Below are 18,673 nucleotides of genomic sequence, written 5' to 3'. Positions count from 1 at the left end.
ACCTCTCTTATCCAGGCAGTCTGGTTATGTATAGTACTTTCCATATATTATTTCAGAAATGTCCATAACTAAGAAATACACAAACTAATAATTATGCTAACTGGTTTAAAATTTAATACAACTAATGTTGCCAGTTAGTGCTATACAGTTTAATGGGCAGAGGAGGAAGTTACTACAGAGCAGTTATGGCGACTTCCTTGGGCTGTAAAACTGGATTATCATCTAGCAACCAAGTGGTAGTTATTAATAGTAGAATAAACAAGCCACCAAATAGGTAAATAAAATCCTTTAGGCTCCCTCCTTGTGCCTCCATCTAACTCAAACTCTACTATGGTCAATAGACTACTTTGGGCTGTCTGGACAATGAGTTAGTTGTACGTACTGCACATCATTACACAGCCAACACACCTAATAAAATGTATTAGTGATGATAAACACCCCCATACAAATATTTGTAAACACTCATCCAAGAATGCTAAACTGAAAACAAAAGAGATAGTTTTGAATGCTGTGGTTATAATTATACCATCAAGATGTCTGGTGACTCTTGTTCATGTGTGCTTTCTTGTATAACAAACTTCCACCTAGTCACTAAATTTAATGCTGAGCAAGTTATAATAGCCATGCCAACACAAACACCACTAGATAATTGAAATAACTGATAAGAAATCATTTCTAATTTGTAGCTAGCTACATGTAATTGCACATATGTTCCCCCCCTTGTAAATCTCTCTTCCCCCTTGCCTCTGGGCATAATCAGTAAACACCACCTGCCCAGTATTTTTTTAATTTTTATTTTCCCGGGCTAAATGTACTGCCCTTGCCTACCACCCCCAGCACCAAGGAGCAAGTGTGCTGGACAATTGAAAGGGGGACAACTAAAAGTACCTAGGGCCAGCAATATGGCCCATTTCTAGCGGGGAAGCATTGTTGGAACGATGGAGGATGGATCGTGTTCCCCGGATGCACATTGTAGCAGATGTAATAATAAAAAATAATTAAACTTCGAAACAATGCATGGCACACTACATTATGCTAAGATAGCTACTGAACGGTGGGGTCTATTCTACGGAACGGAACGGAACGGAACGGAATGATGGACTAAACTAAGGAACGGAATGCTTTCTCAAATTGAAGCTTGCAGCTTACCATTGCTGTACAAGTTATCGGTGGCACTTCCAGCTGGTAAACAAATGTACCCCAAGAAAGATAAAGATCGATTGTGGGTTCTTGCTGTTTATCTTCGGATGTATCAAGTAGGGAACTTAATGCATGACTTGTTTTTGCTAATATGTGAGCTGTTTTTGCTTACTTTGACTTTAGAATGTACAATCTGGGGCTCAGCCTTTCTAATAGGCATAAATCCGGCAGTATGTAGCTACACTACAAAGGAAACAAGTATGGTGACAAGCTGAATTAACTCTGTCAGGCTAAACAGAATCTAAAGGAATTTTGTGCAGTGTGTAAAGAGCAAACATTCAGATACCTCAAGGAGGCTATATTGTGTGAACATCAATGATTCATTAACAGAATAGTGGACTACTTAATGTCAGATATCTTAGCCTGAGTAGTGAGTTTAATCCAGGATGGGGTCTATTTTACAGAATGGAATGCTTTCTGAATCAAAACTTACAACTTGTCTAGCCGCTATCATTGCTGAAGTTGCATTCATCAGTGGAACTTCCAGGAAATGGAATAGGATAATAATAAAATATTAATATCTGTCTCATGCAGTGCATTGTTCTATTACCTGATATATCAAGCAGGTCTCTTCAATTCATTTATTGCATGACCAAGGCAAGTTTTGTTACTACAATACAGTAGCTGATTGGATGTCAGTTGCTTCTGGTGATCTTGACAAGATAAATAGTTTAGAAGACCACTCAATTTCTTCAGTTTCAGAGCGTAATATCCACAGAGAAATTAACTAGAAAGTTACTGGTGACAGGAAAAGTCTAGGTGATCATGACTTTATTCTGTCTAATAAACAGAATAATATTATATGGTTGATTGAGTGAGCTAGGTATCACTTGCAGAATGTTCAGACAACCAGCGATGAGATGCATGCATGGATTCAATGAATTTTTGGTACAGTTGGAGACATTAAATATCCAAAAAGTAAAAGGTTCCCCTGGTAGGATAGTCTCTAAAGCGCAGTTTTTAACACACAGGCAGAGAACAATCTTTATTCACAGCAGCAAACAGCAGCACAATTACAATCAAAAAGTCTGTTTTTATAGTCCAAAATTACATCATAATTACATTACATCATAATTAAAGTAGTTGTAAGATCTCTGATTCACAAAAAGCAAACTGACTGTATAATATTAATTCACTTGCTTTATATTTTCTCAATTTTGAGCCTGTATACAAATAATTAAATTTTTCTCAGTCCTAGAATAAGATGGGAGAGAAAATTTATCTTTGTTTACCTATACTGTACAACTTCAAAGGAAATGAAGAATAAATTAGTAAAACCACAACAAGGTGAATTACAGATTTAAATACTAAATATGAATTAGAGCCTTTAGATAATTATTGTTCCAAAGCAAAATTGTAGATGGAAAAAACAAGGACTGGTGAGAACTTGGTTATTTAATGACAGCGGTTGGAGATTAAAAGGGTGGTAACTTCTTGTTCTTGAATATGTTGCAAAGTGGAGGTACAAATCAAAATGGGATATCAATTTCATTATGAAAAATTTGTATACTTAAATAATCTAGCATTACTGTATTCATTTGTCCTCCACTTAAATATGCTACAACAGTGTCGGTACATTGGCAGTCTACCTTGAAATCTCAACTCTAGAGTAGATCCAACACAGAGCAGCCCACACTGTAAGATCCCACTGTAATTGCGTGGACCATGCAGCTGGACTGCATGGGAATTACTTGAAAATAGATGAACAAATTTAACCTGTTCTGTTTGGAGTGAAGCATGTGAAATGTTACACTTAAGAAATCCTAGGATTCTTAGGTGGTATGTAATTAATGCGAGTGTTCCATTTCCGGTCTGACTAGATACATTGAAATTACACACACATCTTGGTCCAAATCACATTTACCTGGTGGCTATGGGCATGGTTTCACATGCATAGCTAGGCTTATAATTGAGCTTGGAGTTTTGGCATTTAGCCTGATTCAAGGCTAGCAGTCAGACACATCCTTGAATTTGTGCAACAGAAAAAAATCAGTTCACTATTGCATACAGCATTAGTCCACTGCACCGGCTGTTAATAACTCCATGCATACAATTCAGTGATGTTCGCAGAATATAGCCCCTTTGCGATCTGCCAAAATATTTGCTCCTCTCACACTGTACAAAATTCTTCAAGTTTTAATTCAGCTGGCTCTTTCCTGTTACCAGTGTCTTCCTGCTTGCTTTATTTGTACACTGACATATGACTTGAAAAGCCGGCCCAGACTGTTTTCTAAAGTCAAAATGAGCAAACCAGCTCACATAAAGTGCCCTTCTTGGTATATCCGTAGATGAACCAAGGATGAACATCACTGATACAGCTCATCCCACAATTAATACTTCGTTACTAATGACAACCAACAAGAACCCACAATCGATCCTTTAATTCTTTTTATCCTATGTTAATCACCCACTGGAGGTGCCACTGATAACTCGTAAGGGCAGTTTCAGCAATGGTAAGTTGCAAGCTTCAATTTGAGAAAGCGTTCCGTTCCGTAGTTTAGTCCATCGTTCCGTTCCGTTCCGTAGAATAGTCCCCACCCTACTGAACACCACAGTCACCACTAGCTTTGATACGGCCCGAAAATCCGCGAAAACATCAGCTCTCACAAGCTTTCAGCCTTTAAGAGCCTTGCACACGGGATTCAAAAAGCACGCACGATCATGAAAGCATCGATCCACGTGTATGCATGCCTTAATTATACCTTTTCCAGTCTGGTCCATAAAATAGACCTGCTAAACACCTAGCCTGCTAAGCAGGAACTTCCAGTCCGGTCCGTAAAATAGAGGCCCCCGGACACCCCCTGTTTACTCTACTGACAGTAATTGGCAAAGAAACCCAGGAGGTTTTCACTACATTCAGGTGGCAGGACGAAGAAGACCAAGCTAAAATTGGTAAAGTGGTAGATAAGTTTAAGGCATATTGTCAACCGCAGAAAAACATATCATTTCAGCGCTACCGATTTAAGCTTCGATCATTTCAATGTCAGTAACTATGTCAACTTTTGCCGCAATCCTATACCAGATCCTCCACCAGCAACAAGCTTCAACACAATTTTAAACCATCCAACAAACAAAATAACTTTTACTTTAACAGATTACCAAGAACCTACAAGTACAACAGTCTACCAGTACGTGACTTAAATCAACCTTTTTCCACCATTAAATCACAACTACTCAAGATCTTCTGGCAGCATTTTACAAACAATTTTGACTCTGACAATCCTCACAGTCTGCACTTTGTTTGCCCTTGTAGTACCTGTTTCAAGTCTCCTCGCCCACCAAACTTCAGCAGTAATTAATAAATTTTTTTCTTGCTCTCTCTTAAAATAAGTACTTATGTAAGTTTATTATTAAAATTTATACACATGTAAGTTTTAAAATTATAGGATAGTTCAACTATATATTAAATGTAAATGTATGTAATAACTTTAGCCAGCTAACTTAATTTGATTGTAATTTTATACATTCAATTGTAAATGTAAGTTGTACGTATACTTTTTCTGGCTGTGGGCACCAGTTGCCCACAGACCTTTTAAAAAGCAGTTAAAATAAAAATAAAATCACAAGAGCCAGGGGAGTCGTATGATCAGAACTGGACTGCATTGCGATTGCTGGCAGAAAGCTGCAATTTCAGTTCTATATCACCCCAGACGAAATCCTTCGGGATTGTTTAGTACTCGGTATTAAAGAAGACAAGGTAAGAGAGCGTTTGCTTTGAGAAAGTCAGCTGACCTTGGCAAAAACAGATGAAATATGTCGTGTAGCTGAGAGTATGACAGCTCAAATGAAAATAGTTGGCGACACGACAGATGCAGCAGTGCATACAATAAAACCACAAGGGAAACATAGACAGGGTAGCACCCATAAACAGACAATGCAAACTAAAAGGGTAGACTTGCATAAAATACAACGCAAATGCTGGAGTTGTGGGCAAACCCATGATGTCACAAATAAGGAAATGTGTTCGGCATATTGGAAAGAATGCAAGAAGTGCCACAAAAAAACATCATTTTGCATCAAGATGCTGGAGTAAGATTGCTGGTTCTCAAAGGATACGAGTTGTAGACAACAAAGAGGATGATAAAGCATTTCCAATGGAAGTTGCAGCAGTCCAGCTAGATGACTCGCAATTGCATGGTGACATTAAAACTAGATTCTGGCAACTACATCCGATTCCAAGCAGACACTGGGTCTCAGTGTAATGTCATCCCTATTACAATGTATAAGAAAGCAACCAGAGACTTCAGTTTAGCACACATCTCACCATCACAAACAGCGATTACAGCATACGGAGGCCAGTCAATACCTGTGGCAGGTACAGTTCGGTTAAAAGTGTGGCGTGGAGATTACCAATATAAGTTGGACTGCAAGCTAGTAGATAGTGAAAGGATCCGACCACTGCTTGGAAGAAAGCCATGTGTAAGTATATATATGAAAATCATTGCATACCTTGATAACGACAGTATGAATAGTCCAGACACAAAGGATGCAGCAGTCTTTGCCCTTGAAGTAATACATTACACCTCGAAGAAACATCTGCTCAAGCAACTCCCAGAAGTTTTTGAAGAAAGGGTGGGAATGCTGAAAGGAGAGTATCATATCCGATTGGGTGATGATGCAATCCCCATTCAACACAGTCCTAGAAGGGTTCCTGCATCGCATAAGAGATACACTTGATGATCTGGTAAAACAGCAGATAATTGCACCAGTTACAGAGCCAACACCATGGATTAATTTGATGGAAGTAGTCCCTAAAAAGAATGGTACACTGAGAATATGTCTTGATCCAAAGGACCCCAATCACTACATACAAAGGAAGCATTATCAGCTACCTACAATAGAAGACATTGCTACTCATCTAGACAAAGCGAAAATGTTCACTGTGTTGGATGTACGGTCAGGATTTTGGCATGTTCACTCCTTCCTCACTGCTCACCACCTTTCATATCCCTTTTGGTTGATACCGATGGCTCAGAATGCCCTTTGGGATATCATAAGCACCAGAGGTATTCCAGAGAAGGATGCACAAAATGATTGAAGGACTAGAGGGAGTTGAAGTGGTGGCTGACGATTTTGTAGTTATTGGCTTTGGTGACACTATGGAAGAAGCAGTAGCAAATCATAACAAGAACCTAGGAGGACTTTTATCTATATAGATGTAAGCAGCATGACATTAAGTTGAACCCCGATAAAGTACAATTTAAGCAAGATAAGGTCCCCTTTATTGGCCATGTAGCTTCCAAAGATGGTTTATGAATTGATCCAGAGAAGGTAAAAGCAATAGTAGAGATGCCTGCACCGCAGGATGTAGCTGGCATACAGCACCTATTGGGCTTTGCGCAGTACTTGAGCAAGTTCCTTCCTCGGTTGTCGGACATTACCAAGCCCCTGTGAGAACTAATTATAACACAGAAAGATGCGGTCTGGATCTGGGAACAGCCCCAGCAAAATGCCCTAGATACACTAAAGCAGATGGTAACAAGTGCACCAGTATTGCGCTTTTATTCACTTCATGATGAGGTCACTATACAGTGTGATGCGTCACAATTTTGCCTGGGTGCAGCCTTATTACAGAATGGACAACCGGTAGCATATTCGTCATGTGCCCTGACATCAGCAGAAACCCATTATGTCCAAATTGAAAACGAACTTTTAGCTATTGTCTTTGCTTGCCAACATTATGATGTGTACATATTTGGAAGAGAGAGTGTACAAGTGGAAACAGACCACAAACCATTGGTCCTAATCATGCAAAAACCACTGAATAAGGCACCTAGTTGGTTGCAGAGGATGTTACTCAGGTTACAGAGGTATAATGTGAAACTGAAATACAAGCAAGGGAAACAGATGTATGTGGCAGACACACTAAGCCACGCCTACTTGCCGATCACTAACAGTTCTGATTTTGTACACAGTTTGGAGAGTACAGACCATACCACCCCCTTATCATTGAGCACTGAACGTTTACATCAATTGAAACATGCATCAAGAGATGATACAGCAGCTAAGAGAAACCATCTTGTGTGGGTGGTCTGAGAACAAAGCTGATGTGAGTGAGTGCTTGCTTCCCTACTATGACTTCAGAGATGAGCTAGTTACTCAGGATGAGATAGTTACTCAGGATGAGCTAACATTTAAAGGGGAGTTGGTAGTGATTCCTGCAGCAATGCAAAAGGAAATGATAGCTTCTGTCCATGCCACTGACATTGGTATTGAAGGATCTATAAGGAGAGCCAGAGACAGCATGTTTTGGCCAAGAATGGCCATGGAGCTGCGAGAATACATATATAGTTATACAACGGGCACAAGTGCTCTGCCTGATATAAACGCACGAGCCTGAGGGCCGTCAGGCCCGAAGGCAAGTGGCAGAGCACGAGTGCAAGTTGTATAACTGTTATGTACTACTCACCTAATAGGTGGGGAGAGTCTCACGAGGCAGGTGTAACACTTATAAAGGCCAGGTTTCTAACATCGATTGTGGGTAACCAAGCCGAACGTTGCGATGACGTCCCCTCTACAGTACTGCAGCCACCTGAGATATTGAAAGCTAGTACGCTATGGGTTATATCACTAACCTGCATTCGCTCTTCGACTCTCATCATGTAGTGCCCAGTATGCCAGCGTGATCACTCAATCGCCATAAAGACTAAGCGCCAGACTAATCACCATAGTGATTCTCTCGAGCGAAAAAAAGCAGCTAAATAAACGGCTTAAGTAAACAAAACCTAACTACTAAACGATACTAGTCTAATTCTTACTATTCACACTGGCTAAACTCGAATCTGCTGGCATGACAAAACTAGTTACCACAATCGAAACGTAAAGGTGAATATTATTTAGAATATAATAGTTTTATTGAGTCATTATAGAAGTAGACTACAGTTTAATCTGGGCTAAGATGGCACCAGACTAGTAAGGTGTATAAGTATTATGTAGACTAGAGCTGTGGCCACCGCCTTGGCTTTTTCGATCGCCATTGGCTGTTTGGTAAACATTATACGTATTGGTGACGTTATGGCCCACAATCGACCTTTACATGTCAGGGTATAAAAGAATTCGAGTGATCTGTGAAGTGTCTTTCCACCTATTAGGCGAGGTGTCATAGTGGTCTTCAGCACCAGCACTTGTGCTGCTGCACAAAACCGCAGCCAGTGCAATATCTGTATATTGCACTGCGGTCAGTGCATTATAACTTATAATGCACTCGTTGCGGTCTACAAAACCGCAACCAGTGCGTTATAAGTTATAATGCACTCGCTGCGGTCTGCAGCAGTGCAATATACAAATTATGGCACTAGCGGTGCCTTTTAACTGCCCACGCAGAGTGGTACATACCAAAGTGTGGTATATGTCTGTCTCACTATGTTTCACAGGGTAAGGAACCACTAATTCAGTATTACATAACTGACAGACCTTGAGCCAAGATTGGAGCAGATATCTGTGAATTGAGGGGACATGCACTACTGGTGGTTTGTGACTACTACAGTAACTACACTGAGGTGGAGAATTTGCATAAGACCACCACCAGTAGTGTTACAAAGGCTTTGAGGATTTTAATTGCAATATATGGGATACCAGACACCCTAGTCACAGATAATGGTCCACAATTTGCATCCCAAGAATTTACTTCATTTGCAAATACTTGGAGTTTTGCACACACCACATCCTCCCCATATTACCCCCAATCAAATGGGAAGGCAGAAAATGCTGTCAAGACTGTTAACTGCTTGTTCACAAAGTGTCATGAATCAGGGTAGTCAAGATTTCATGCTTTACTTGACTGGTGGAATACTCCATCAGAAGGTATAGGTACAAGCCCAGCTCAGTGGTTCTTAGGGAGAAGGTGTAAGACTCTGTTACCAATAACATCCTCTAAGCTACAACCAGGATTTCCCATGTGCAAGGATCCAGAGGCCCAACATAGACAAAGAAATTGACAACAGGCTTACTATAATCAACATGTCAAGGAACTAAAACCTATATCTACTGGACAAACTGTATGTATCCAATTGCCTGGAAAATCTACATGGAGTACTGGAATTTGCAAGGGACTGGTAGGCCCATGCAGTTATTTGGTGAAAGTGGGCGGAACCTGTTATAGACAAAATCGGTGACATCTGATCTCAGTCAATGAACAACAGCCAATGGAGGAATTTGAATTCTCAGAGGGTCCAGAATTAGATACTTCTCTGTTTGCCTCACCACAGTAGATGGATGAGTTATCAGAGCAGGAAAATGTGGTTGCAAATTAGGCCTGCGCCTAATATGCCGACATAATTTTGAGAATAATAGGTCACCAATTTCATGAGAACAATTCCGGAATAATAGGATGGTTACAGGCATAGTTTTAGAATTATCAGACATCCACGGGAATAATAGTCGGAATTAAGGGGTGTGCCTCTTCTTGATTAGCTAGCTAGAAGAAGGAAGTAAGCTACTAAGAATGATAGATTACTGGCATTATTATACGAGTGCTGGCTGAAAGAAGTTGAAGGGCCCCTAAAAGATCGATATACTCTAATAAAACGCTCAAATACTCTAATAGAGCAGTCAGATCGTTTCATGTTATCAATCTGCAGACAGCATCAGGGATTTAACTGTATGATTATCTGCAATTCTGAAACTTGTACATCTCATACCAGTGTTACGCAGTGTATTTCTTTAAGCCTTTCAACAAACATATTGATATCATTATCTACTGAACTTAGCATATAGTCATAGCTATAGCTTTAATACACTGATATATATATATATGTAATTGAAAAATCACTCTTGATAGCTATTTTAAGCCTGTTGTAATGGCTATAACAATTATGTGTAAGGTGGAATGCTTCATTTTTGGTTAGCTATTAATTAATTCTAGCAAAACAACTTATATCAGCATCTTGAGAACTAAGTGACTATAGCTACAGAAACTAAATGAGCATTATTATGGAATAATAGGCTAGATACAGGAATAAAAAAAGAATAATAGGAGAAATTTTTGGGAAATTCTGGAAAGAATAATAGGTAAAATTTTGAGCATATTAGGCTCAGGCCTATTGCAAATGACAATATACGATCTGAACCCGTAGGACATACAATGCCACCCACAACTCCATGAAGATCTGGTAGATTAACTAGGCAGCCACGGTGGATGGAAGAATATGTACCATCAAGTTAAACTGAATATGCGTACATAGCAGGTTGTTTTTTTTTTTGTTTTTTTTTTGCTGTTGCTCTTTTATGTGATTCTTTTGACATGATTTTTTTCCCCTTTGTGTGTGTGAGTGTACTGTTAGGTTGATTTGTTGTATATTGATAGTTCCCTTGAAAAGGGGAAGATGTAACATGTATATTTATTGTATGGTAGGCTAACGTGCATTTCAGTGTTAATGAATTAGAATCAATTGAGACATGCGGTTGACATCGCTTTACATTACATTTGGCATCAAAAAATGCCTTCTGATGCTAACCTCCCCTGAATCCTGAAGCAGAAACATCTACACGAGCTCCATCCTCATAATTATTCATTGCAAATTGGAAGCTTACCTGTAGGAGGCTTCAACTCGAATGGATACATGAAAATGGCATTTCTGGTCCCATAAAATGAGTATGATGCCTGCCCACACTGGCTGTGCTTGGCCGAATGACAGACTATTTTCATAATTTTTTGTAGTATTTTGATAGAACACATATTTTTTCTGGGCATTTCAACACAATGCATATAGAATGTTTTAGAATTTCTGATAGATCTACGAGTTATCATTTTAGTGTACTAAACCAGAACTTTCATTGATAAGGTAGAAATTGAGCGAGGTGAGCAACCTGACAGCAGCAGTAGAGTAATAAAGGGTTTGGGTACATAGGTGTGGAGGACCCTGGTTCAAACCCTAAAGAAATTTTTCCAATGTTTTTGGCACATGTTTTTTACTTCTCAGCGGCTGTTCTATCAGAGTATCTTGATTGTGCTTTTTCACATGTTTGGTTTTGCTTTATATTTTCTTAGCTAATACTCTCAGTACTTTCAAACCACAAAAGTTTACACTGCAATAGCAGCTTCATGTACAGACCAATTTTCAAGTTATTCCGTTATACCCTGTAATCATGACAACAAATCGCTTTGGAATTTTCAAAATCGTGTATGTATAAATCCATTATTCTGTAAATGTGCTGCATTATGTTCTTACTGCCCTCCAAATTTAAAGTTAATTGATTAAAGCATGCACGAGTTATTGCAATTTTTTTCTAAAGTGTGCGAAAATATTTTTTATGCAAGAAGATTAAGAAAAATACGAAGAAAATAAGATGAACTTTGAAGGCACATATCTCAGTGATGGCTGGGTGGATCCAGTAGAACAGGAGATGCCCTACTCCGATGGAGCAAAACTGGTTAATTTCTGTTCTGGTAATATTCAGCTATGAATGCGTGAAAACAGCGATTTCTTGGTTCCTGTAAAATACACACTTGTCTGTCACGAGTCTATACTAGCTGTACTTTGCCTCACGACACACTATCGTGTGTCTTGATGCGTAACAGAACTGGATGTACATATACTTAAGTGCTTGTATCAGCAGTGTACAATGTTTTTTGTTCAAGCATTCTTGAATAGGCAGTTCTAAACTGGCCATCTCACTCAGGAGAGACATTCATTGAGGCTCACATACAAATACAACAATAATATTCTAGACACCACAATTAGAATGCCAGCAAAATTTATCATATTTGTGCCAACAACAGTACACTGCTAATATTACAAACTACAATGCATATTAGGCTTGAGCCTATTATGCTCCAAAATTTGCCTATTATGGTTTTTGGCATTTCCTCAATTTTCTACCTATTATGCTTGTTTTTATGCTATTCAGAAATGCATTATGCTTTTATTTTGTGTGTTTTTTCTTTGTGCAGAGAAGGTCTTCATATGATACAATGTAAATGGAGAAGTGTCACTTCAACTGCAACATACAAATAATAGCAATAGCTTGAAATTAGATGTGTTCCAGAGTTCATTATATTAGAGTAGGGGGTCTGGGGGCATATTTATAGTCCCTCAGAAGCTATAGACATTGTATTGTCTAGTATCTGTAGTTTTGTATGCAAATGAAATATTATGCATCATTTCTGAATGATCTTCTGAGTTGCAGCAGTTGGTATTCAAAGGACAGCAACTGCTCAGTATAATATGTAACTTGCATTTGTATCATCATGCCAAGAACATAATAGCCTACTGGGGATATAGTTGTCATTTTCTCTGTTGCATGTGATAACTGTTCTATTAGAGTGTTTGACTGTTCTATTAGAGAATCTCGATCTTTTGAATACTTTCCTGGTTTGATATCAACCTCAGTCTCACTCTAGGCCTCATGCATACACTATTTTCAACGTCCACACATTCACTAGCTATCTGACTCAACACTAACCTTATTATCATCAGAGAGAGATAAACGTCATAATAATTGACAATTACATGAACAAATAATTACAAGAGGTCAGGAGTCCAGTCTCAGGGTTACCAAGTTATTACTAAAAAGTATGGAGCCCTGGCAAGACCAAAAAAAAAAAAAACTACATACTAAACTAAACAATTATACATGGCTTCTCAACAGGTAAACAGATCAACTACATCCCAAGTAGTGGAAGCACGGGAGTTAAAGATCCTGTATGAACAGGAGAATAATCATAATCATTATATCATATTTTATTCAAAATCAGACAATGCGACGTGTTATATAATACCAAATCCAATGATTGAAGCTCAGCTATACTGTTTTGCCATGCCTTGGTTTTAGTTGGCACAAGACTGCATGTGTCCTATAAAACTCAAACCCACAATGAAAAATGTTCATTTCGTTGAAGGTGTAAACATGTAATTCTGCATTTTTGTACTCGTTATCAGGATTCATTTCACCACCCAAAATAGGTTAGCCCTTGACTTTGTGATAGTTATAGCAAAAGTTATACTTAGTGTGACGAAAATCTGCCCATTATGCTCCATTATGCCAGCATTAAGTAAGCTTTATGCTTTTCATCCCCTATTATGCCAAAAATTATGCCGGCATAATCAACGCAAGCCTACAGTGAATGCACACATTCTTATAGTACAAAAATTGATATTTTACAATTTTATTGGTTAGACAAGCAGTCAGTTCAAAATATATATGGATTATATTGTGCATATTACGTAGATAAAACTACTCCTCTAAATAAGAAAATGTGTTTATGCAATACGTATGGATGGATGTGTTTGTCAGCTATTTGGTACAGAGTACACAGGTGAGCTCTTTGTCACTACAAGGTATAAAGTGGCCACAATATGCTTCAACTGTGAAGAAGAGCTTTCCCTCAGTGTTTGCTCTACTGCCTTGTATCTGTTCCAAACTTTTGTCCATACAGGTAAATTGTGTAGCTGCTTTGTGTCCATAATATCCAGCCATAAGGTACCCGTAGTACTCAGTATTCCATCCTGGAGGACACTCATAACGAGAAGGGATCATCATCTTGTTGGTACGCCCATAAGCCTGGCAGAGTGCACAAGGTATGTTACGATCATGAGCTTGATCAATTTGGCTACCAGTATGTATTTCATATTCAGCACCATATACTCGTGCATTTCCCTGATAACCTGGATGATATTTCAAATATTGAGGATTAGGAGGTAAACACAGTGGATCAACTGCAGCTCCTATATGATCAAACCATGATCCAGCTACAACTCCAGAGTAGATGGTATCTGCTCCATAGGGACAAGTAGAATTACCCCATCTAACATAGGTGACTACACCAGGTTGACAGTTACACTGTTTGTTATCAGCAACAACAGGTGGTTTAGTAGGCTTTTGTGTAGTCTGTCTAGTGGTCCTGATATTTGGTCTAACCATGATCTTTGATTCCAATTGTTGTAGTTTAGCAAGTAGGTAAGAGACTAATGGAGAATTTATATCTTCATCAGTAACCTCCATGGCATCAGTGAGGAAGATGATGGCAAACAACGAAAACACAGAGAAGACTACTTTGCCTGCACTCATGAAGATTTCTTAAAGGACTTTCTTGAAATTGCTGCTTGGTCCAGTTCATGCTCTTATTTATACACACAATGAATTAAAGAATTTTGATGATCTTTAATGATATGTGCACATTCTAATGCAGTGTGTGTGTGTGGTATACTGATTGCACAAAAACAGGGAAAATTGATGTATGTAATTGTAATAAGTCAGCAGTAAATTGTTACAGGATTCAAAGTTGCAGTATCAAAACTGTAACTAGCAACTATATTAGGTGACTGCGACACATCTATGTGTAAACAATGTTGGTTTAATATGATTTACCATTTTCCATATACAAATGCAACCACAAAAGGTACAAACGGTGGGTGGATTACTAATACAGCTAAATTGCCAATAAGTGAAATAGTTTACATGTATTCCAGGTATACCATACTACCACATGTAGATGGCAGAGTGCATCACATGTTGAGTCGTGTCATTTGTGTGCCATAGTAAATGTATGTGTCAGCAATGTTGACAGATGGCCCTCCTTTTGGGCTATAGTCTGGATACCTCATTAACCATCAGAGTCAAACATCTGGATAAACAGGTAGATATGTCTTGCTCATTAGTAAAATATTCACTAAATTCACAATAGACACAAACATGGACCCCCCAAAGTTACAAGTATACCACAGTTGTAGATATTGTGTACATTTCATCATGTACAAGTCTGCAAAAACTTGCTTTCGGCATATACATATGTTAATTGGTATTTTCACCACAGTAGTCAATCACTTTCACTTGTAGCACAAGAGCTTATGTATGGTCATGCCCTGTAAATGTGGCAGTTGCTAGTGCTACATGCTTTCATCAACTGCAGCTCCTTCATGGTCCCATGATGATCCAGCTACAATTCCAGAGTAGATGGTATCTGCTCCATAGGGACAAGTAGAATTACCCCATCTAACATAGCTAGGTGACTACACCAGGTTGACAGTTACACTGTTTGTTATCAGCAACAACAGGTGGTTTAGTAGGCTTTTGTGTAGTCTGTCTAGTGGTCCTGATATTTGGTCTAACCATGATCTTTGATTCCAATTGTTGTAATTTACCAAGTAGGAAAGAGACTAGTGGAGAATTGATATCTTCATCAGTGACCTCCACAGCATCAGTGAGGAAGATGACAGCAAAAAATGAAAGCATGAAAATGATTGTCCTGCTTGAACTCATGATCAAATCTCCCTATATACACCTGGCTTAAACCTCCAGTAAAAATGATAGTTTATTAAAGTGTTCATATTTTATATGCTAGTGACATTTAATTATAACAAATGACACTCAGTCCCATACATGTGCAAAATCACGTGTACAGCACACACACACTGTACAGAAACATCTAAAGATATGCTAAATCACTGTAGGAAGCAGCATAATAGTTGAAGTGTAGAAATTCAAAAACATAAATTACCACTGAGGCATTTTATACTCCGATTTAATTCATAGTTTAGAAGTTCAGGTGCAACGTAGCATCTGCATTAATGTCGTTACTTTTAAAGGGTCTGATCTACTGTTACAAATTGTGATATGTGTTATTCACAGGATTAATTGCTGCTGCAAGCTCTAGCGTGGAAAAAGAAGGCTGTCAAGAGCAAACCTGAGTACACTTGTTGCCTTGCTAGGAACACATCCAACAAATATTGCCACCTGCAATAATGATAGCTACACATGACTCCCCAGGATTGCCATTTCTTTTAATTGCAATACAGCATCTCACCAATTACTGGTAACCACATTGCTTTTAAAATGTGGTAGGCCGAATATTGCTCTCCTAGCAGAAACTCTTAATGGTCATTTATAAGCTTGTAAGTACATCCAGTTAACAATAATATTATTATTAGTAAATTTCATTTAAAAAACCATGCAAAAGCACACGCACCTAATGAAAGTATATTATGGTATTTACATACAATAGCAACTGAAGTAGAGGCAAAGGAACTAACATCGATGGAGCAAACATTATCTTATTTTTAGCACTCTCTAACTCATGATGTGTTAGTTTTTTTGACATACATCATGTTCTTGGTCCATTGTTGACAACTACACAGCAAAAACATTGCTGTGTTAGCAGTGTCCTGCCCTAATCTTGATGCTTTATTAATCATCAAAGCTTGGGTAATACATTTTTCACTACTTCCATTAGTCAAATATTCAGAAAGTCATGGGATTCACAGATCCCCTGGACATGCCAATCAATATTGTCTGAATGGTGATCAGTGAAGTATTTCTGTAGTAGCAGAAACACAAAAACAAGCATAAACTAAATGTGTGTGTTGATATTATGGGATATCTCTCTCTGCTCCACAAATATGCTTTTTTAAAAACAACATCAACTTGCATGATAAGATGAATAACCATGTCAGTCATGTATACTGTATCTGACTACATAGCAATACCATAGATATTAGAGCACATCCCGGGATTGGAAACTCATGGTAACTCCTCACCTACAGCCAGGTGTTAAAGCAGTTGTAACTCTCCAACAGATAGTAGAAGAATTACACTTGGGTGAATGGTGGCTCATAAGGACTGTATTACTTGAAATTACAGGTCTTCGTTGTGGTACAATAAAGTCCTTTGATGTTCAACACTGTAGATGTTGCTTTGTGCCATAAATTGTAGCCCACAATGTGAAGAAACATTTCGGGTACATAATACACATGGTTAAATAAGTTATATATCTACAGGGTTGATCATTTTTGCTAGGCACTACAAGTAAATGGTACTGCAAATATGTAGGCTAGAAGTGTCTGCAAGCCTAAAATTCTCCTTCGTAGAAAATTCTTTCAAAGTCAACAGAATACATTAATAAAGTGCTTGTATTGCATGACAGACTTATATCTAATACATTAATGGAACTTCTTCGTAACAAGACTTACCTTGATGTTGGATTCAAAACGATTTCTGTGGTATCACATGACGTGTTTCCAATCCCAGTGGGTCTATGGTAAATAAACTAAGACAGAAATTCTTTTCTTTATTACTGCTGAAATGTGCAATCATCCATAGGTACCTGTTCTTTTATTCATACAAAGATTGCCAAATGCTACTCATAAACATAGCCTTGGGGCTTTTTTTTGAAGTGTCAAAATGCCAGAATAAGTGTGGAGACTACAAGTCAATCACCTAATGAACACCATCATCTAACAAAAATTTATTTCAGTGAATTGCAATTCCTCATAACTTGTTTATCTTCTAGCACAGAAATTCTTCACTGTCTATATACTTCAAATCTTTTGAGCATGATCGTACATATGTTAGTCAGATGAGATAATAAGATACATAAGCGAATAACACTGCCCACTGATCAGCTGATCATGATGTCTTTCCTTTTGCATACTGTGTACAGAAATGTTACAAGTCCACTGTATCAATAAAGCACACAATGTCTTAATATGTGATAGTGACAATCCATCTCAGTCCTAATCTTTGAGTTATGAGGCTTTAAAAATATCCCATACATATTTAATCATAATAAAACAATGTCCATTTGGTTCCACTTGGGGTACTTAGAGATAATAAGTCACTCTCTAGGGTTCCTATGGATACAAATACACGGAAATAGTAAGAAGAAAATATCCTGACCGCCTGGCAGACTCCTGTAAGCATTTGAGCATTAATCGGATGGCTACAGGTTTGAGGCTGCTCAGGTCCAGTCATGGATTTTTTCTTCTTTCTCCTACTTTTCAAACATACTTAGTGCAGTTAATATAAACATCTTAGGCCTTTATAAGGCCTTCTGGTATACAGGCTCTGCCTTTACCGGGTACTTTAATCATAATTTTGTATAGATGATTCAGGCACGCACACGCACACACACACGAAAACATACTTGTTCCAGTACAAAACCATTGGGAGTGAACATGTGTTCACCTCTTTGATATTACTATACTTGGTGGGGGCTCAGATGAACACATACTGACTATAGTGCCATCAAAGATTTGACTTTTGGTGACCTTCATGGCTATTTTGGCATAATACACTGTATCCATAAAGTATAGCTAGAAGTGAGGTTATTGTCATCAGGAATCGTAAAATGGCACAAAGGAAATTACTACTAAGCTCATGTGATTTCCGCCTATCTCAATAACATCATAAATATCTCAATGGCTTCAGACAGGTCCAGACAAAAATAGATATGTGCTGGAAATAGTTTCTTGCAATTGATAGAAACTTAGTATGTAGATATACACTATATATTTACAAATTGAACAGGCCTAGGCTGACAGACAAGTACAAAGACTTGAATCCATTGCTCAAACACATACAGTAAATTACATGTATACTCCCTACTTTGTGAACCATTAAAACACTGTGATTGCTGTTACCTGTAAATTCTAAAAGGATGTATCTATGTATACAATACAAAACCATGCATCACTGCAGATAAAGTAACAGCTACATTTCATAATTCCAAACATGTAGAGATCAGGGCTGTGCGATAACT

General features: G+C 38.2%; 1 protein-coding gene across 1 annotated transcript; it reads right to left on the bottom strand.

The window, feature by feature from the left end:
* Positions 1 to 13,434: 13,434 nt before the first annotated feature.
* Positions 13,435 to 14,208, bottom strand: LOC136259352 (uncharacterized). Its single transcript, XM_066052848.1, has one exon. It carries the CDS (start codon positions 14,206 to 14,208, stop codon positions 13,435 to 13,437), a length of 774 nt encoding a protein of 257 aa, XP_065908920.1.
* Between the last annotated feature and the right edge of the window lie 4,465 nt (positions 14,209 to 18,673).

This window comes from Dysidea avara, chromosome 6 (assembly GCF_963678975.1).
Source record: "Dysidea avara chromosome 6, odDysAvar1.4, whole genome shotgun sequence".
Classification (NCBI taxonomy): Eukaryota; Metazoa; Porifera; class Demospongiae; order Dictyoceratida; family Dysideidae; genus Dysidea; species Dysidea avara.
The sequence above is the reverse complement of the archived record's forward strand: the minus strand, read 5'-3'. Positions and strand labels throughout refer to the sequence as shown.

Coding starts and splice junctions, on each gene's coding strand:
- LOC136259352 (XM_066052848.1), bottom strand. CDS start 14,208: ATGAGTGCAGGCAAAGTAGTCTTCTCTGTGTTTTCGTTGTTTGCCATC.